The sequence below is a fragment of the Branchiostoma belcheri genome, unplaced genomic scaffold (assembly GCF_001625305.1).
Source record: "Branchiostoma belcheri isolate BF01 breed outbred unplaced genomic scaffold, Haploidv18h27 scaffold68, whole genome shotgun sequence".
In the NCBI taxonomy this organism is placed as follows: Eukaryota; Metazoa; Chordata; class Leptocardii; order Amphioxiformes; family Branchiostomatidae; genus Branchiostoma; species Branchiostoma belcheri.
In genome coordinates this window covers 811,478-833,481 of record NW_017804331.1, presented here as the reverse complement: position 1 = coordinate 833,481, position 22,004 = coordinate 811,478, and the positions used below count along the sequence as shown (strand labels likewise).

General features: G+C 41.3%; 1 protein-coding gene across 1 annotated transcript in view; it reads right to left on the bottom strand.

Annotated features, from left to right (window-relative positions):
- Positions 1 to 22,004, bottom strand: part of LOC109484067 (ras-related protein Rab-4B) — a 51,266-nt gene that overhangs the window by 17,670 nt on the left and 11,592 nt on the right. Inside the window, exon 5 of the mRNA XM_019787277.1 lies at positions 21,553 to 21,707. Within this exon, the coding sequence (XP_019642836.1) occupies positions 21,553 to 21,707 (155 nt within the window). The remainder of the gene's footprint in view (positions 1 to 21,552; positions 21,708 to 22,004) is intronic.

The following is a 22,004-nucleotide window of genomic DNA, read 5'->3' as shown; positions in this document are numbered from 1 at the left end:
TGATATTCTGTGTTTGGCAGCTCGGTCAGACCCTGCCACCGCCACGCATGATCGGTAATGCTGAAAATTACAAGCTGTTGCCATATGCCACGGGCTACCTGTACCCTCCGGTACTGAGGAGGTACTTCATTCATCACCAGGGATGCTGGCACAATTTGATTGGTACATATTGATGCATGGAACAACCAGTTAAACAGTGATCACATTCTGATGCCACATCAAACAAGGGACAATGAACAGCATCAAAAAAGCTTTCAGAGAATTCAGACAAAGAACCAGTGCAGAATGGAACACATAAGATACAAACAATGTGATCTCATGGGAATTTCAAGCAGGTACATGAGAGAGTCGTGAAGCACATACATGTACATTGTACATCTTGTTATTTTTCAATAATTGTATGTAATGTAATTTTTAGATCAGCTGTGTGTTGATGTAATTATATAATCCACAGGCTACCTGTACCCTGGGTAGGGAGGAGGTACTTCATTCATCATTGGGGGATGCTGGCACAATTTGATTGGTACATATTGATGCATGGAACAACCAGTTAAACAGTGATCACATTCTGATGCCACATCAAACAAGGGACACATTCAAATTGGACAACGAACAGCATCAAAAAAGCTTTCAGACACATGCTTAACTATTACAGATTGGAACAACCTGACGATAAAAAAAAGCGAGACACAAGACACTCGAAATGTGATGTATGATGATAGACATATATACTTCGTCTTGGTGTTTTGTAATAATTGTATGTAAGTCAATGCATTTTGTGTTGTGTCCTCTCTTGGAGGACTAGCTGTCACGGAGGGGGAACAGCAAGATCAGTGCCAAAACAACAAGATCATCACATCCACTTGACTCTGTTAAAGCACGTACAAACAGATACCAAAAAAAGTGACTCTCTGGTCTTTACTTTAATGTTTTTGTTCTTTTGTTTTGTATATGTATTATAATGTTAATTTTTTATGTGCCAGACAATCAACAGTACTGTAAAAATCAGTGTTATTCAGCACGTTTGTACAGTTTTTTTTTTTTAAATGAAAAAACTGTTGAACTGAATAAGCTGTTAAACAGTTATTGGGATATGCCGTGTACAGTCGATGGCTCTATGCACATCAGAGGAGAGTCCATCATCGCAAGACTGATATGCCCCCGGGACGCTCAGTCCGATACTGATTGAATCACCAAATGTGCGATAACTACATAAGTGTGCAGCAGCAGCTCACAATGTGTGCGTTGATTGGGCCTCCACAGATGTACAGACACACACACAAACCACACAATATCAATCAGGGATCAAAATTCATGTTTGGGAATAGGTGCACTGCACATAAACCTACAAAAATATTTGGGTGCACAGCTCCAAATTTGGGTGCACATGCACCCAGTATTTTGAGCTCTGACACAGACACAAGTAAAACCACACAATATCCATTCACCCTAGCATGCCAAAAACTGGGGGTTTGGGGGGTCTTCATGGTCTTTGGGATCTTTTATGTGCTATTTTCTGATTGCATATATATAGACAACATAGCCGGCCTGGTTGAATTACCCCCGTTTTCTTGACAACTGGGCTAATCAGAACAAAGCCGAAGACCACCAAAACCACAGTTCTATAAGCCTGCTACGGAGGCTAATCAGAAAAAAGCCGAAGACCACCAAACCCCCAGTTCTATAAGCCTGCGACGGAGGCTACATTCACCCCCAGAGTTTCTCCTGGCCTCGATCTTGGCATCTGAACTTGGGATCTGCTAAGCCAGGCCCGGAGAGGGGATTTCCCCCACACAGGCTCCCAGCCACAATAGAGCCTTCCTCAAACCATTTACCTGCAGCGTGATTTGTTACAGCAAGCGAGCAGGGCAGGCTCGGGCCACGGGAATTAAATGCTGTGTTTCCTGTTTCACTCCTGAAAAAATTATGGTCCGTCGGAAGGTAATATTTTTTTCTTTCTTTTTTTTTTATTAGACTTTGGCAATTTCTAGTGATCAAACTTACAAAGTTGCATGAGGACACTTATATTTTCAATGTCAGGTCTAGGAAAAAAAATGTTGTGTTTCCTGTTTCAGTCCAGAAAAAATTATGGTCGGTAGGTAGGGTTTATCTTTTTTCTTTCTTTCTTTCTTTCTTTTTTTTTTATTAGACTTTGGCAATCTCTAGTGATCAAATTTAAAAACTTGCATGAGGACACTTATATTTTCAATGTCAGGTCTAGGAAAAAAAATGTTGTGTTTCCTGTTTCCTGACCGACCCTAGCCTTTTTTTTGGGCGGACCCCTGCAAGGGACATACATTTTTCGAGCTGATCAACTTTTTCTATAGCTTCATGATCTGACAGCTGAGTGATCAAACAATGTACAGTCAAACCAGGAAAAAAGAAGATAATCCCTGCCTAAGGCCACACCAATTTAATTTCTTGGTTAACGGATTCGCCCGCTTCATTTTTTTCTGATTTGCAAATAAAAATAAAAATTCAGAATCAACTGCAAAATGCTCATATTTTGCCCTGAGCAGTTGAAAACAGTCCTTTTCATCCTAGTTGTTACAGTCATTCCATCTTTCAATGCAGTGGTATCATTAAAATATCAAAATTCATTGTTTAAAATTTGAATCAGCCTGGTGTGTTGACTTCATGGCTCCTATCGTACCATTTTGGACCATAATAGGATGCCTAGGCCTGTTTTTATTTTTATTTTTTTTCCGCCCGCCCGCTCCATTATTTTTCTAGAAAAATCCGTTAACCAAGAAATTAAATTGGTGTGGCCTGAAGAGCCAAATTTTTTCAGGACTGAAACAGGAAACATTTTTTCCCTAGGCCTCATCGGTATGTAGGAGGTGCGTCTGTCTTCACGGCGTAGCAAGCACGCCGGGAAGGAGCATCAGATAACGTTACCGTCGCTTTTAAACTTCTGTTCGCACAAAGGCAGCGCAAGGAGAACCCATGCATCTTGTGCTAACGGGTATTGTAACATGAAGGCATGTAAAGGCACGAAAAGGGCCTAAAGGGAGCACGTTTATATTCTGATCCAGAATGATTTGCAAGATAAACATGACTGCACCTACATGTAGTACCTTTGGCACAGCCAAGTTAGACTAAAATATAAGGAGAATCCATGCATCTTGTGCTAACAGGTATTGTAACATGCAGGCATGTAAAGGCACGAAAAGGGCCTAAAGGGAGCACGTTTATATTCTGATTCAGAACGATTTGCAAGATAAACATGACTGCACCTACATGTAGTACCTTTGGCACAGCCAAGTTAGACTAAAATATAAGGAGAACCCATGCATCTTGTGCTAACAGGTATTGTAACGTGTAGGGATGTAAAGGCACGAAAAGAGCCTAAAGGGAGCACGTTTATATTCTGATTCAGAACGATTTGCAAGATAAACAAGACTGCACCTACATGTAGTACCTTTGGCACAGCCAAGTTAGACTAAAATATAAGGAGAACCCATGCATCTTGTGCTAACAGGTATTGTAACATGCAGGCATGTAAAGGCACGAAAAGGGCCCAAAGGGAGCGTGTTTATATTCTGATTCGGAGCGGTTTGCAAGATAAACATGACAGTCAGATCTGCACCTTTGGTACAGCGAAGTGAGACTTAAATATACCCACAAATTCAAGTCGAAATCATCACACTTCTGTAACCCAAAACATGGGAGGTTATTATGAGCCTTGTTTTGTGGTGAAAACTTAAATAAAAAATCATTAAAAAAATTATGAACACAAATGCCTTTATGGTCAAATGGCTTATATAATATCACATTCTGATGCTTCTGTTTGAGAGCACAACTCATCTGACCAAATAAATCATTTCTGTTCAGCCTCCTTTGAACTGACTATCAAATCAGCACTAAGGACAGGCACCAGTAAAAAGTAAAAAAGATGGCAAAGTATGTTCAGTTCAACTAAAATAGTTAAGTGTATTTCAAATTCAAATATGATCATGAAAATAAATGACCCAAAAAATATATCATGAAAACAAATGCCATACTGGCCGGAGACCACATTCTGATGCTTCTGATGCTTTGCGACAACAACTCAATGTCACCAAAACGGGAATCTAAAACTGATCTCAACCTCCTTTGAACTCAATACCAAATCAGCACCAGGGACAGACAGCAGGCAGGCCAGTAGGGTGGCAAAGTACGCTGAGTTTGACTAACATGGTATAGTTTTTTTTTCAAAATTTAATTTAAATATGTTCATGAAAATGAATATCATGAAAATATATCATGAAAACAAATACCATACTGGCCATACCATACCATAATGATACCACATTGTCATGCTTTTGTTTTTGATTGGAGCATTCACTCCCATCAAAATGGGAGTGTAAAACTAATTAACCTCAGCTCCCTTTCAACTGAACGCCAAATCAGCACCAAGGACAGCACCAGGCCAGTAGGGGAGATGGAAAAGTGTTGGTGAGTTCACTGGTGAAGGTTAGACGTCCAGGTAATAAGATACGCCAAAAGACAGTTACTCAACTCTCAAGCAACTGGATCTGATCATTGGATCTACAGCATGATGATTTATGCTGTAAGTTAAGTGTAAATATGTTGTAAGTTAAGTGTAAATATGTAGGATTGTGTCTGTAATTGTGATGTTACATGTATTTGTATTGAAACCCTGGAAGAATAGCCCATAATGGGCTAAAGGGTATCTCAATAAACTGAAACTGATTTTGGAAACGGTCAGACGTTTCAGGTATCATCCACTACCTTTCGTCAGTCTGTTTGTTTGTTTATTCGCATATACAATCAGAGAGAAGAACATTAAAATGAACATATTACAGTAAAATAGGATATGCAGGGGAAAGATAAGAAGCCATAATGGCTTGTCCGTGATCTTCCCCCGACAAAATTAATTGACAACTGTAATAATGGTAACAAATGAAATGGTAATAATAAACAAGAAGCCATAGGTGACAATCCTCCGTGAAGTTTTATATATTTCAACAAAATCCCAAGCGTCAACGCCAGACCTACTGTGCAGACATTATAATTTCACTGTGGGGTCAATATTCATTGTGGGGTCGTCTGGCGGGTTCGAGTCCTGACATGCCACCGATCTTGTGCCCTTGGGAAAGGCACTTTACACGACTTTCCTCACTTCGCTCAGGTGTAAATGAGTATTGTCCTGTCATGCATTTGTCCCGTGTTGGTGGCGGCATTAATATAAGTTGAAAAAACTTGAGTGTGTCGTCACCACGTCTGGTGATTACATGTTGGAAATAAAAAAAAAAAAATAGAGGGCGCGTCACAAGCATAAAACATACAAAGAGCTAAATCCATTACTGCTCCCAGGGCGTGTAAAGATACTGTGCTTCAAGTTCAAAGTTCATTTTAATTACACACACACAATCATTGCATTCACATAAAGATCGGACTATCATGGTCGTGTCTAGTAACAAAGACAGCCAACAGCCCCACCGTCTTACTGTGCCTGTACCTAATTAAGCGCGCCTGGAACAGGCCAGCAACAGTTGCGGTAAGCACCGCGAGTGTTACTACCGCCGGCCAGATAACCAGGATATCTGCTTACAGAACCTCTGCTACCAGACAACTGCCTAAACCTACGGCCTATTCCACAGGATTGTAAAAGTAGGGATGTTTCGAGAATATGCATTTACTCCAATATCAAAACAGCTACGGTAAAAATAAAAAGACGTGCATCATCCCGGACATAATGCAACACCACATGCGAAATTACACAGAAATGCGACGTACGGAAGAATGCGTTTTGGCTGCGAACATCTTCCAAAAAACTTGGCATCTCTTAACCATGGGCAAAAACATCTGGAACCACTTATAAAAACCACCCCGTATCTGCATGAACTTTTACCCCCCCCACTGCTATTCCAAACAACGCGTTTTTCTGGACCATTCCAATTCGCCTCGTAATTGTAGGGGTGCGTCTGCGATATTACATTGACCGCGAAAGCAGCAACGGCAAAAATACACATTCGTGCATCAACACGGGCATGCTCGCAGACGGCGTATAAAATTGCGTGCCGATTACACAAAGAGAACCCAGATTTTTGACTGCGAACATGAAAAATCAGCCGATTACAACACTCCGTCCGGAGGTCCTGACCTCCTTCACGGAGTAATAACAATAAGTGACACTGGAGAGTTGTCAGAAAAGCAGAGCTGAGTTCACCGGTGACTCGATTGTCTGCACCGAAACCTGGTTACCCACCAGACCAAGCAGGCAGGGACAAATATTCACTGCCGCAGTCTGTAACGCCTATTGATCTGTCTATATAAAGGGCCTAATTCAAAGCCTGCATGGCTTCTGCCTAATCCTTGGGCTAACAGTCTTGGCAGTGATAAAAGGGCCACCGGATAATACATCTGGTGGCGCTGACACGTAATGGCAGGCAGGAATAATTAAACATGATTACGCCGGGCCGCGAAACCGGCACACACGATTATGAACACGGAATCACCTGTTGTTCCCTACACTTTCGTCATTTTCTGCCATTAGGCCACAGCAAGTAAATTTCTTGGTTAACGGATTTTTCTAGAAAAATAATGGAGCGGGCAGGCGAAAAAAAAAATTAATAAAAACAGGTTGGGACAGGTCATCCTCACCTCGGGACAATTGACATTTATTTCTGGGACAGTGCTGGGGCAATGGGAAGAAAAGTTAATTTCCAGGCCTGGGAGAGGCGTAAGGCCACACCAATTTAATTTCTTGGTTAAGGGATTTTTCTAGAAAAATAATGGAGCGGGCGAGCGAAAAAAAATTTAAAAAATAAAAACAGACCTACGCATCCTATTTTGGCCAAAAATGGTACGATAGGAGCCACAAAGTCAACGCACCAGGCTGGTTCAAAATTTAAACAATGAATTTTAATTTCATTCAGTGGGAACATCACATATACACGGCCAGCATCACATATCACTTCATCAAAGTAAGAAACAAAACATTGAATCAGAGCCTTGTCTTGTCTCCTCTCTTCATAGTTATCTGCCATCCACGTTCCGGCATGGCAACAGACATCTTTGCCGATTTTCGGCATGTTGACCACTGTCAGAAGGCAACAAAATTTCTTGTTTTTATTCCTTCCAAAATCAAACGAAAATTAATGCGTGCACCGATGTCATCCATAAAAATTACTTGCTGTGGCATTACTGCAGAAATCTGGTTAGTCAAACGAGGGCAGCTCCTGCTCGGACCATTAACCGGCCGGGGTTAAAACTGACAATCAATGCTGGGATAATGCGGGAAAGTGCTTACAGCCGACTGAAAAATGGCAGCCCAAATCAGAGCCAGCAGTGCCGGACAAAGCCACGGTGCTGTCCTAAACACATACTTCTGGCCTGGGACCAGAGCTGTAGGCCAGGGTACAGGGGACTGGCTGAGGTGTTTGGACTAACTTTTCCCTCAAACTTCGTCTCCTAAACACAGACTTCTGGCCTGGGACCAGAGCTAAGGCCAGGGTACAGGGGACTGGCTGGGGTGTTTGGGCTAACTTTTTCCTCAAACGTCATATCCTAAACACAGACTTCTGGCCTGGGACCAGTGTGGTGGTAGAAATCCTTTTTTTTTCAGAGTTCTGCAATATTGCAGAATGTTGAAAACAGTCCTTTTCTTGCTACTTGTTACAGTCATCCCATATTTCAATGCAGTGGTATCATTAAAAGTTCAAAATTCATTGTTTAAATTTTGAACCAGGCTGGTGTGTTGACTTCATGTCTATCTCCCATCGTAACCATTTTGGGCAATAATAGGATGCCTAGGCCTGTTTTTTTTTTTCGCCTGCCTGCTCTATTATTTTTCTAGAAAAATCTGTTAACCAAGAAATTAAATTGGTGTGGCCTTAACAGGAGTTTACGACAACTTTCTTAAGAAAAGCCCAAAACTAACATCCACTCTGTGCTTGAATATTGATTCATCAGAAAGAGAGCCTGAGTGGGGGTCAGTAAAGACAATCATTCCTGGCAGGCATTTTTGTCTCCAAGGAATATGTGCAAGAAATGATTTAAGATCATCACAAAAACAGAAGGTTAGAATCAAGTAAACGTGTTCGGATGTCACCCCAGTACACTAGACTGTTTTATAAGACTAAATCTATCACGGCCTTTGCTATCCCATGTACCAGTGTTAAAACCTGCTAGCTATCGTAATGACTACTCATAAAGTAACAATTATTTGCTTATTTGCCCGCTTTATTTTTTTCTGATTTGCAAACAAAAATAAAAATTCAGAATCAACTGCAAAATGCTCATATTTTGCCCTGAACAGTAGAAAACAGTCCTTTTCTTTCTAGTTGTTACAGTTATTCCATCTTTCAATGCAGTGGTATCATTAAAAGTTCAAAATTCATTGTTTGAATTTTGAACCAGCCTGGTGTGTTGACTTCATGGCTCCTATGGTACCATTTTGGGCCATAATAGGATGCCCAGGCCTGTTTTTATTTTTTTTTTTCGCTCGCCCGCTCCATTATTTTTCTAGAAAAATCCGTTAACCAAGAAATTAAATTGGTGTGGCCTAACAGATAAACTAACTATACACACCACCCACCCCTCCCCTATATACTCCTCCTTCAGTGCTGACATCTGGATGCAAACCTCTTGCCCCTCCAGTCCCAATTTCACACCAGCCGGCGCGGAATCGAAGACCCGGTAAATGGGAACAGACCGGCGTCCAACAAATATTGATCAACCCTGCATCCAGTCCTCCTAATGAACATTTTTGCCCAATTTGTATTTCTGACCGGTTATTCAATTCATCGGCCATCAGTAAGAATGATGCCGCTGACAGGAACGATAATGCAGCTCCTCTATCTGTGGGAGAGACTTACTAAATGGTTTTTACACCCCCAGCTACGATCACGTTGGACATCACTTTCAGGGCTGGAAATACTGGAAATACTGCACCCAAATTTGAAGCTGTGCACACAATTTTTCTCTTGCACCCAAATATTTTTGTTGGTCTTTTTGTACGTATCAAATGTATAGTAGTATACAACATATTCTTGACATCTAAGTGTTAGAAAAATCTTTGTTGTAGTACTTGTTTAAGATTTTGAAGTTAGCCCTCATTCAAACTTAAGCTCAGAAGAGGATCAGTAAGATCTTTAATTAGGTTCTGTTTTATGTGGTGCACCCAAAAAAATTTTTGTGCACGCAAATTTTTAGGTTGGGTGAACCAGTGCACCTATTCCCCAAAAAATGAATTTCGAGCCCTGACTTCTCTCTATACAATTTCCTCCCGGTACTTCCGGTGAGGCCAGTGGGGAATTGGCGGGGGAGGAGGATATGGGTTTCCCGTTTCGGGGTATTACCACCTTTTTTCTGCCGGTAGATTTGACTTCGATCGGTTGTCAGGTAACTGCCAGTATTAATGTGTGTTGGGCTGCGAGGGTGCAGGCAGTCTGCTCACAACAGAACCGTTTACAACTAGCGCTGTGTACCTGTTCACTGGACCGGTTCCGGACTTGTAAAAATGTTTCGGTACAAGTCCAAACAAACCTAAAAGTCAAGAACCGATCTGGACTTATTACAAAAAAAAAAAAACATGTCACATACCCCTTTTTTTTCCAAAGCACTTAAAACCTTCCATTGATTGCAATATCTGTGCTGCAAAATGAAGAGGACATTGCCTTCGGGCATCGTCAAGTGTCGGCCTCCATGTTGTGTGGCCAAAATTTTGCCCAGACAACATTGCAAGGTTGACAACATGCAATTTTGTATATGCCATGGGTTTAGGTCCAGAACTGAACCTAAACCTCTGGACTTGAATCCAGACCTGAACCTAAATGTGGGTTTAGGTACACAGCACTATCTACATCAGCTACTAACGGCCGTCTCTGCCTGTCCACATGGATCTCTATCAATTATCTTTGGCACAAATTAGTAGGGACTTAACGAGGACAGGTGCATTAATAAGTTAATGGATCCCACTGACACAATTAATGCCTTACCGAATTTCTGGCTCCTTGTATTTCGATATCACCAATTTACATTTCACCACCCAAGGGTGCGAATCGTGAATTGGCGCTCCATGTACAAGTGTACATTTCTAAGTTACAATGAATAAAACCACAGGTGACAGGAACAAATGGTATATTCTCCGATTTTATTTTATTGTATTTTGAAGCAGTCTGGGGAAGGAACACTCTTTTTTATCTTAAAACATTTGACATGCAAGCTAGGACTCTTACTCATACCAATGTATGTCTTTAGCACCAGGGCTTGAAAGTAAAGGTGGTCCAATGGACACTGACCACTAAAATTTAGGCTGGGACAACTAATAAGGCACTTTGAGACATTTTTGGGACACTAGAAAAATAATCAGCACCAGAATGTCAGCCTTTTATTATGTCTTTTATTCATCAGGCAAACGTCCCGGCTTTTGGATCTGGAAAAGTCCTCCCGAATTTCCTGTCTACTCTGCAATTATAGTGCACCTGGGAGTGAACATAGGCAAAATAAAGTTGACTTCAAGTTGAAGTCATACTACAGGTTGGGACAGTTCATCCTCACTTCGGGACAGTTGAAATCTATTTTTGGGACAGTGCTGGGACAATAGGAAGAAAAGTTAATTTCGAGGCATGAGCGTGTGAAAACTTTTTAAGCAGAAACTTCTTAAGCGTCGTTAAAAAGAGTTTCTATCTGGTTGGCATTTAACCGACTCACTCCGCTGCCTTTCCTCTTGAGTGGATGACAAACTGTCCTGTCTGCTCGTATTTAGCAGAACATTTTCATGCTGGTCGTTACACAATGGACAATGGGAGGGGTGGAACAGAAACTTCGCGGTGATGAGGTACCAACTGGAGAAATGACCCCCCAGGGAAACACAGGTAACAATTGAGGAACCCGCACCATCATTCTTCCAACTTCTTCCGCCAGTTAGCGTCTTTAGACTCCTGGGCTCAACATACTGGGTGCATGTGCACGTTAGTACACTCAAATTTGGAGCTGTGCACCCAATTCTTTTCTGTGGGTGTAGGTTGACGTATGTTAACCCTTGACTTTGACTTGTCCTGCGGAGCGCAACAATTGTCGTTCTGCACATACAGCACCATCTATATAGCACCCTGTATAGGTACGATTTGTTGGTATTTCTCGTGCAACGCATCACACCGCAGCAAAACGCAACAAATGCGTAAGTAACTATGCCACTGCAGGGCAAAAAAATTTGGGGGTCTATGATCTAATAAAGACATGAAATAATTGAAAAATATTGTGCCATAATGCCAGCAGGACAACGGTTAAGATGTTAAATGTATACTACTGTTACAGTAGTAATACAGCATATTGTTGACATCTAAGTGTCAGACAAACAAGAAAATCCTTGTTGCAGTATTTTTCTATATATGGTTTATAAAGAAAAATTCTTTATAATTAGTTTTTGCTAAAATTCTATTGCTAACTCACCCAGTTTTTTCAAGTTGGGTGCACCAGTGTGCACTTCCATAGCATGCCAAAAACTGGGGGTTTTGGGGGTCTTCAGGGGGGTATTCGGACTTAGCTGCCCTGCCCGGTCCACCTAAACCGCTGCCCGGTCCGGTCCGAGGCCGCTAATGGGGGTTTTGCGTATCCCATGCGCCGGAGCAAGCATTTCGCTCCCGGCGCAAGGACTCGGTTTGCTAGCTGAGGACTTTCCACCACCATGATGATATCATACTTAAATAAAGGAATATATAATAGATCTATCATGTTGAAATGATAATTGTAATACATGGTTCTATTTAATAGCGGTAGTTTTGTTTCTTATTTTGAGGAGGGAAACACGGGGGAAACTGTCAAAAATCGAGGGAACGCAAACTGAGATCGGCTCACTTCCGGGTGCATAACGCCAAAATTTCTCGACGATTGTATAAAAATGACCACTCATTTGCCGCCTACGGTAGCGTGTACATGGTAGTGCGATCATATCGTGCCAAAGTCAGCGTCAAACGTCAGAAAATCCCCGTAAAAATATAGTTGCAAAACACATTTCCCGCGCACTCATGGCCGGCCGCCGGCATGTGAAGCAGCATGCTCATTATAATATGCAAGTAGCTACGCTCTGATTGGTTCACCTTAGATGACCTGCGCTCTGATTGGCTAGAACGAAGCCCGTTGCATGCTGGGGCGCCCTTCCCCGCGCGAAGTGCGATCTGGAGATAGCCACATTTACGCTGGTTTCTACCTTATTTCTACGACTAATTAGCAAAATCCTAGTGACGAAATGCGTACTCAAAAGAATTTTCGGGAAAAATACATATGCACATGTGGATTTGTGGTGCCTTTGGCGTAATTTTGTTGGTCACGTACAACGTAATGTAACGCGGAAGTGCACGGAGTCGGAGTCGCGGCACGGCTTTCTGTCCCACTCTAAACAAAACCCCAAGGACATAACAAAACTCCCCAAAACTGGTCAATAATTAGCCATAAAAATGTTTGTGGGCACGTGTAAATATGCTGCCTTTTTTCGAGTGTTATAGGAATTATTCGCGATGTTTTTGCACATCCCTAACGTTACCTCACGCCGGGCCCGCCGCCTATTATGTACGGCGGACCGGGGTATTTATAACAGTTAATTCAGATCATCTAGGATTGCATATTCGGTGGTAAAATAAGTAAACAAACAGAGAAAAACAGCAAAATAAAGTTGACAAACTATAGAAACGCTTGCATGGGCAACACTGACAAAAGAAAATGTCGATCTAATTGATGCGCCGGTTTTAAACGTTACTGTTATATAGTAAAATGCGGGCTAGATCAACGTTCCTTTCGCTGTTCCAGCGGTGTGTATCGGTAATTTCCCGCCCCGCATGAGGTAAATTAGTACTCCTCCCACGATTCCTGTGATGTTACCGCGCCTGCATATGAATGGAGAAGTCTGACGAAAAAGAAACGCGTTACTTTCGGAAAAGTAACGGAAAACTTTCGGAAAAGTAACCAGTTAATAACGGAAAACTAACGGGGAAAAAACGCGTTAGTAACGGCCCTTAGGGTAACTATAACGCGAACGGTACTGTATTATGGCCGGGTCCTTGCGCCGGGAGCGAAATGCTTGCTCCGGCGCATGGGATACGCAAAACCCCCATTAGCGGCCTCGGACCGGACCGGGCAGCGGTTTAGGTGGACCGGGCAGGGCAGCTAAGTCCGAATACCCGTCTTCAGGGTCTTTGGGAGCTTTTATGTGCTATTTTCTGATTGCATATAGACAACATAACCGGCCTGGTTGAATTACCCCCGTTTTTAGCTGGGCTGATCAGAAAACAGCCGAAGACCACCAAAACCCCAGTTCTATAAGCCTGCTACGGAGGCTAGCACCAGTGCACCTATTCCCAGAAATGAATTTCGAGCCCTGGACTCAGTTTGCCACGCAGGGAAATGCTAGCAGCCGTTCCCCCGCACTCATGGACGTCTGCCAGGGCCGTTAGAGCGAGAGGGATGGCCCGGGAACTTATCTCTCAAACTCGGAACATCTTTCTTCTTTTGTTAACGCGGGGCGACGGCCTTTCATAAAGTGCCTTTCAACACTCTTTTTTTCTCTCTTTCATGGGATAAGCTCAGGAACACTTTTATTCACTCTGAGTCTGAAACATGGCTCTGACATGTCAGAAATGCTAAATGAGTGTCCCTGACCCATTCCAAGTTAAGTGTTATTTTGGTACAACACTTTCAACACGGCAGTCTATTAGTAAGTTCTGGCCACTCAATGACATGTACCGGTAGCTATGATTTGCGACTGACAGGAGTTTGCTACTGACAATTGTAAAAAGTTTAAAATTCCTGATCTCCATAATTACACAATCACAGAGCTCTCACACACACACACACACACACATACACACACACACACACACACACACACACACACACACACACACACACACACACACACACACACACACACACACACACACACACACACACACACAACACACACACACACACACACACACGCACACACACACATGGGCACCAAATCCACTTATCGGTAAAAAAACCCACAAGACTTCAGCCAAGTCGGGGCAGAGATTGGAAAATCCAATCCTGTTCATCAGCGTTAATGATTGTTTGGGATTGCCAGAAATGCCCATCACGGAAAGCGACGGGTCCATCAATAGTCCAGTTAGATCAGATGTTATGAATGTGCGCACAATTATCAACACCTATTCTCCAGCATTGATTAATCAATGGAACACTGTAGATTAGATTTCCATCTCCTGTCCTCCGGGACGGTCCAGCGGAGGCTGGGGAACAGGGGGAGGAGATCGTCCAATAACAACCAGACAAAATTAAATCATGCTAAACTTCACTGTCGTTCAACTGGGACACGTGTTCACAGAACATCAGATGTTGTTCTTGTTGTTGTTGTCCTGGTTTAACGTCTAATAAGTCGCTAGATGTGGTCACTTGGTGCTCGTTTTTGCGTGGTTCAGTTCAGAGTCAAAAAGTCTCTCTAGGTATTTAACTCTTGGTGCCTTGTGCTTGAGTGAAGCTGGAAGTGTCTTTATGAAAGCACATCGAAGCGGTGTGTACTCTCAATATACAAAATTAAATCATGCTAAACTTCACTGTCTTTCAACTACAGGGCTCGAAATTCATTTTTGGGAATAGGTGCACTGGTGCACCCAACCTAAAGCATTAGGTGCACAAAAATTTTTTTGATGCACCATATGAAACAATGTAATTGCAGGTCTTACTGCTCCTCTTCTGAGCTTAACATTACAACCTTAAGTACTACAACAAAGATTTTATTATTTTTCTGATACTTAGAGACCAAGAATATTTGGTATACTATTATACCTTTCTAATGTTAAAAATTGCTATACAAGAATATTTGGGTGCAACAGTGCACCCACAGAAAAAAATTAGGTGCACAACTCCAATTTTGGGTGCACCTCACCCAGTATTTTGATAATATTAACACAACATTAAAAACAGAGAGACATATTTACAGAGATAAATCTGTACAAACAAAAAAACAGTGAGGTACGGTATAGTGATAAAAAATAATACTGAAATACAAAAATCATTAGTTTGAATGACAGGGTTAAATGGTTATCTTGAAAGTTCATCTATGTTGGTGACTTGCTTCATAAGGATAACACTTGATGATAGTACTTGATAAATTCTCAGCACTTACACTTGATCTATTTGATTATCCTGTTTCTAACTTCATGCCCAGTAAGTTTAGGTGTAAATATAACTATGACATCTGGTGGGAGGCGTAACTTGTTGATAATATGCAGGATAGTTCAAGAAATGAGGTTGCCCAGTTACATTTTCTTTGGTTTAACAAATCACAATCAGAGTTTAAACTGATTCTTTCCAGCCGCTTTCATGGCTTACTAATGCACACTAATACAAGAACAACATCAAGATTTGAAGTACAGCCCTTTTACAATCATGTTTTAAAAATCACAAGCCAAAATACAATCTATGTTTGGATTACGGCATGGAGATATATAGTAGATTCCCAGATAGGAAATGAATGGGTAGTTTTATAGTACAATGCTCTAAAGGCCTGAAGAAGTAGCACTGGATACTGTCTTGACTTGGCCATTTTCATCATGCACCAAAGAGCTATAGTTTTGTAGACTTGGTGTGACATTTTGAATATTATAACCTATGTTTCTTCACGGCTTTGAATAGCATGAATCCATCTGTTAGCATAAGCGGGCTGAACATGCACAAAAATGTGAATGAGCAAGTATAAACCTTAAGCAAGTGAAATAGGGGCTTTACCATGTATTCAAACATTACCATTATGCTTAATACTAAGTATATCAATAGTCGACACAATACTACTTGTATGTAGCAGCAGCTCCCCTTAGCAGAATGCCCACGTACTGCAGCTAATCCGTTCCACTATTTTATAGATTTTATAGATTGTGTGTAACTCTCATAAGAAATTGAATGAAGCACTATATATACATGTGTACTTTGTCTATAGCTTGTCAATGGCTCAACTCCTTATGTGCAGTCATCAGTTAAAAATACTGTATTATGCTTCTAGACACTCAGGTAACATTTGTTGGCAAATGCAGAATGCAAAATGCAGGCTTATACAGTAGAACTGGGGGTTTGGTGGTCTTCGGCTGTTTTCTGATTAGCCCAGTTCTAAAAAAACGGGGGTAATTCAACCAGGCCGGCTATGTTGTCTATATGCAATCAGAAAATAGCACATAAAAGCTCCCAAAGACCCTGAAGACCCCCAGTTTTTGGCATGCTATGGAGGCTAGCAGAATGGTTTGCTCACCTACTAGCATGTCAAGGATGTTTTGTGACTCTTATCGACCAGAAATGTGTACTGCCATGAAGTGACATTCTGCAGTTTGATCAATGAGCTGCAATATCTTGACCTTCTCTTATGCAAAAATAGTCTTTCCACTGACTACAGATTAGGCCACACCAATTTAATTTCTCAGATTTGCCTCTTCATTTTTTTTCCTGATTTGCAAAAAAAAAAAAAAAGATTCTGGTTCTGAATCAGCTAAAAAATGTTTGTATTTTGCCCCCAACCATTGAGGAAATTTCTTTTCTTCCTAGTTGGTATAGTTTTCCATCTATCAATGCAGTGGCTTGATTAAAACAAAACTTAAACATTAACCCAGCGTTTTGTGTTGACTTCATAGCTCCTCTTGTTGCATTTGGGGCTATAATAGGATGCCTACACCTGTCGCTTCATATTTTTTCTGAAAAAAATCCGAGAACCAACAAATTAAATTGGTGTGGCCTTACCCAAAGTTCTTACTGCAAACTTGAGCCATTTTCCCCTACTGCAGCTGGTGTAGGGCTAGAGTTTAGTGCCCAGAATAAGAACTAACCAGATAACATCACACTGATAATACAGCATGTTTCACCATAAACAGGGCACACCAGGTTATGTCAGGACACCAATTCTTAGTGCGGAAATTTTTTTTCTTTGAAAAGGGTACTGTACTTCGTCTTTGTTGATAGACAACTAAGGAAAACATATAAGTTGAGATGTCAAAACCAGAAATTCAAGCTGCCAATGGGGGTCCTAAATCTAATCACCTACCAAATATCAAGACAATCCATCTAAGCCTTTTTGAGTTAACGCACACACCCACACTCACACACACAGATTCACACACTCACACACACACAAACAAACACACGCGCGCACACACACAGATTTATACACACACACAACCACACACACAAACTCACGCGCGCACACGCGCGCACACACACAGATTTACACACACACACACTCACACACATGCTACAGAAAACAGAACCTTCTTGGTACCAGTAATGACATTTATATTCTGCCCTTCCCCAAAGCACCATTCCTGACTTACAGCAACAGCAGTGCTTGCTGCTTTGTCCAGTTATCTCTGCCTACAGTTAGCACAGATAAGCTGCAATCACGTCTGCCTACTGCTCATAAAAATGTGCCCGACGTTAACTGTCAGGAGAGCGGCCGATGTTTCATTTCAAGATAAGTACAATAACAATGATTGTATTATTTTTTCTGACACATAGATGTTAAGAGTATGCTGGAAGTACTATACATTTAACATCTTTATATACATTAAACTTAAACCTAAGAAAATATTTGGGTGCACTGGTGCACCCACATAAAATAATTGGGTACACATTTCCAAATTTGGGTGCACTGAGGTGCACATGCACCCAGTATTTTGAGCCCTGGAGTACAGTTTGCTAGAGAGGATACTCTTAACATCTATGTGTCAGAAAAAAATAATACAATCATTGTTATTGTACTTTTCTTGAAATGAAACATAATTATTATCACAGTTTTTGCAGACTTTCTACTTATTTTATCTTATACGGTGCAGCAGATATTTTTTGTGCACCCAGTCTTTTAGGTTGGGTGCACCAGTGCACCTATTTCCAAAAATGAATTTCATGCCCTGGTCATTACATGTGCACCAATATTTGTTACTGTGGATCTGGGAGAGGTAGATGTATTATACCAGTCTCCAGGTGACAATTGAACTGTGCACACAGGCTTCAGAGCTTACATCCAAATTGATTTGTGAACTAATTTAAACTTTATTTTGTGTGAGGCAGTAACTTAAACCGTAGGACAGGTTCATAACTGTTTCCCGGCAGTATAACGCTTCAAGAGTAACGGAGGAGGATTTGCTTCTGCCTCTTAAGCCTGGACACTTCAGATATTGGTGATTGAATCTTGTCTTCCACTGGACGTGGAGGCAGGTTATGTTCTTGTTTACGTTCGTGTAGTTTTTACTGCTACAGTAACCAGGGCTGGAAATACCTTAGTGCACCCAAATTTGGAGCTGTGCACCCAATTATTTTCTGTGGATGCACCTTGTGCACCCAAATATTTCTTTCTTTTTTTTTCAGCCTTTATTTAACCTTGAAATGTACAGTACATGTGTGTACAAATGTACAGTAACGTATTCTTAGGTTTACGTATGATGTTAAATATATTGTAGTATACAGCATATTCTTAACATCTCAGGAAAATATAAAAATCATTGTTATAACATTTTGATTAAGAAATAAAACATATATAATTAGTTTTGCTGACATTGTGCTTACTTTATCTTATATGGTGCACCCCAAATATTTATTGTGCACCCATTTTTTTAGGTTGGGTGCACCAGTGCACCTATTCCTAAAAGTTAATTTCGAACCCTGGTAACAGTTATGGGAAGGACGGGAAACATCTTTTACAGTTCATACCTCAGGCCTCGAAATTAACTTTTCTTCTTATTTTCAGTTTCAGTTATACTGATTTTCAGTTACACTGATCTCTGTTAACTTTTCTCAGTTATGTTACTTGATTGTATAATTTACTTTTATACAAATTGATTCATGTTATGTTTATGTTATGTTATATTGTTTATGTGTCCCTGGGCCCTCTTGGAAATCAACAATTTTACTGTTGAAGAGGCCACCCAGGTGTTTATAAGACGAAACAAATAAATAAATAAATTTCCCAGTACTGTCCTGAAAATAAATTTCAACTGTCCCGAAGTGAGGATGAACTGTTCCAACCTGTTTTTCGGGAAGTGGACTTGAAGTTGAAGTCAGCTTTATTTTGCTTACGTTCTGACTTCCACGCGCGCTATAATTGCAGAGTAAACGGGAAATTTTGGGGAGCTTTTTCCAGAGCCAAACAAAAGAAGGGCTGACACTCTGATGTTGATTATTTTTCTATTGTCCCCAAAATGTCCCAAATTGTCTTTTCAGTTGTCCCAGCCTGAATTTTAGTGGTCAGTGGCCATCGGACCAGCTGTAATTTCGAGCCCTGATAGCGAACATCTTTTACAGTTCATTGAGCCCTACCAGGGGTGGATTAGGCTCTAGTGAGCTGCAGAAGCAATATTTCTGAAATATTCATGCCCCACTGCTGTGCAAGGAGCCGGGAGAAATGGATGGGCGACCTCTTAGTTCAAGGGCATACCTCAGAAATCTGCTTCCCCAGACTGCTATGTAGACCAATAGGGAGACATGTACAGTAAGTGTCTCTTTGTGTGGTCTGGCCTCTGAAATATTTACACAAACTGCTATATATTGGGCCACAGCAAGTAAATTTTATGGACGACATCCTCTGTAGACTCCAAACCTAATGTGAGAGGGCAAAAAAAAAATGTGTATCTGTATAGCCGGTATAACTGCCCTTCGGCGTAACACACCAGCTTCTGTATCTGTATAGCCGGTATAACCGCCCTTCGGCGTAACACACAAGATTTTTCTAAAAAAATCTGAGAACCAACAAATAAAATTGGTGTGACCTCATGTCAATTTATGTCCTTCGCAGCAAGTATGTTGTTAGAAACTGCTGCATAAAAATGACAGCAGCGCCTGAGTTTCTGTAACAGATGGCGTGCTGTGTTCTCCCTTCACCTGGAGACATAAATCCATTTGCCGCCGCAGCCGACATCCAACACGCGGCTCCGCTAATAACCTCCGCCGGCTACCAATCAAAAACACCGGCCCGGCGGTGATTTAGGAGCGGAAAACTGCCGCGGAAATGACACCAGAGGAGTCGCGACGGGAAACTGAAGTGCCGTTTCAACGGATTTCTCATACATCACGGCGGAAAAGTGAGCAATTTCGGCACAAACCGTGCGGTGTGTGAACGCAGGAGTAGTGGGGAAACGGCTACATTAAGGCCACACCATTTTAATTTCTTGGTTCTCTGATTTTTTCTGAAGAAACATGTGAAGCGACATGGCGAAAAAATGAAATAACATGCTATGTTAGGAGCCATGAAGTCAAGTTACACATACCATACACATTACATATACTTTTAATCAAACCACTGCGTTATATTAACAGATGAAAAAAAACTCTGAAGAGAAGGGACTTCAACTGTTGGGACCAAAATATGAGCATTTTCGAGTTGATTCAGAGGCTGAAACGTTTTTTTGTTTTTTGTTTGCAAACAGAAAAAAAATGAAGCGGGTGAATCCGTGAACCAACAAATTAAATTGATGTGGCCTTATGACAAGTTATCAAGCTAACACATGCACAGATAAGTAAGTACGTACACAGATGCACCAGAAAAGTGAGAAACTCCTGCACAAACCGATCGGTACATCAACGTTACCTAGTGTGCGAATGCTAGAGAAATGGGGAAACTGGTACATTGTGACAAGTTATCAAGCTAACACATGCACGGATAAGTAAGCACATCCACAGATGCATCTGTTAGAACTTAGATAATCCCCGGGATCATTTTCAGACAGATTGGCACAGAAAATAAACAGCGATAGACGCATTACCAGTAACTGGGCTCAGAAACGCAATGGAGTGATAAGTGTTTTGAAACATGGCATGAAACATGGAGGTCCCAACCTGTTAATGTGCCCAGTACATTACACTAATGCAACAGTTTCAGATGTACCAGCACCAAGGACAGACATAGCCGAGGGGGTCCAGCTGAGTACACACTATCTCAATGCCTCGTTTATGAACCTTATTTCCTATAGAGAACACAGTCCCATATGTCATATAGTACCAGTGTACAAAATACTTTTTTGAACCAGGCTGCCCAGTGGGCAACCTACAGAAAAAATTAGGTTGCCCATCAGAATTTTAGGTTGCCCCACCTATTAAGTTCCAGGCTGAAAGGTTCTTTCCTAGAACAACATCACTATGGAACAAGCTACCACGAGATTGTTTCCCATATGAGTATAACCTTAAACTTTTCAAGTCTAAGGTCAACAAACACCTGTCCTCACTGGCTGTACTGTAACCAAAACATTTGAGTGGCTCCCATGAGCCTTGTTTTGTGGTGACTCATGAAGTAAATAAAAAGAAAGAGATAACTAGAGAAGTAACATTTGCATATTGTTTACCTTTGGACATGGTCTGCTCTGTTAATTCTCACTCAAACACATTCGCATACATGTACTACTAGTATATGGTGACAGGAGCAGAGCAGACCACCAAATTGCAACATTATGTAACCCAACACCATGGTCACCATGGTGACAGACATCAACAAATCATGTCATTGGTCAGGTCATAGGTCACTGTTTGGAGAAGAAGAAGAAGAAACTGAGTAAAACAATATGTTTTCCTTCGGTAAACGTAACGATTAAAAGTGCTCACCGTTTTCCTGCGCGAATCTGCTGGCCTCCAGGAATGTGACTTCCCTGTCGGCGTCCAGGTCCTTCTTGTTTCCGCACAGGATGATCACGATGTTGGGGCTGGCCAGCGTTCTCGCGTCTGTCAGCCAGTTCGTCAGCTGGTTGTACGTCTCTCGGCTGTGGGAACAACGAAAAAAACTTCAAGTTCAAGTTTTCAAGTTCAAGTTTTATTCATAAAAATCAGCCTTGCAGCTAGTGCACAAACAAGCTGAATAACACTGATTTTTTACAATTGTGTAGTAAGGCCACACCAATTTAATTTCTTGGTTAACGGATTTTTCTAGAAAAATAATGGAGCGGGCGGGCGAAAAAAAAAAGAAAACTAGAGTTCCCCGATCTCATACCTTCGCCAAATGATGTTAATCTTTATGACTGACAAATTATAGATTAGATTATTCCCCCTGATTTAAGAAA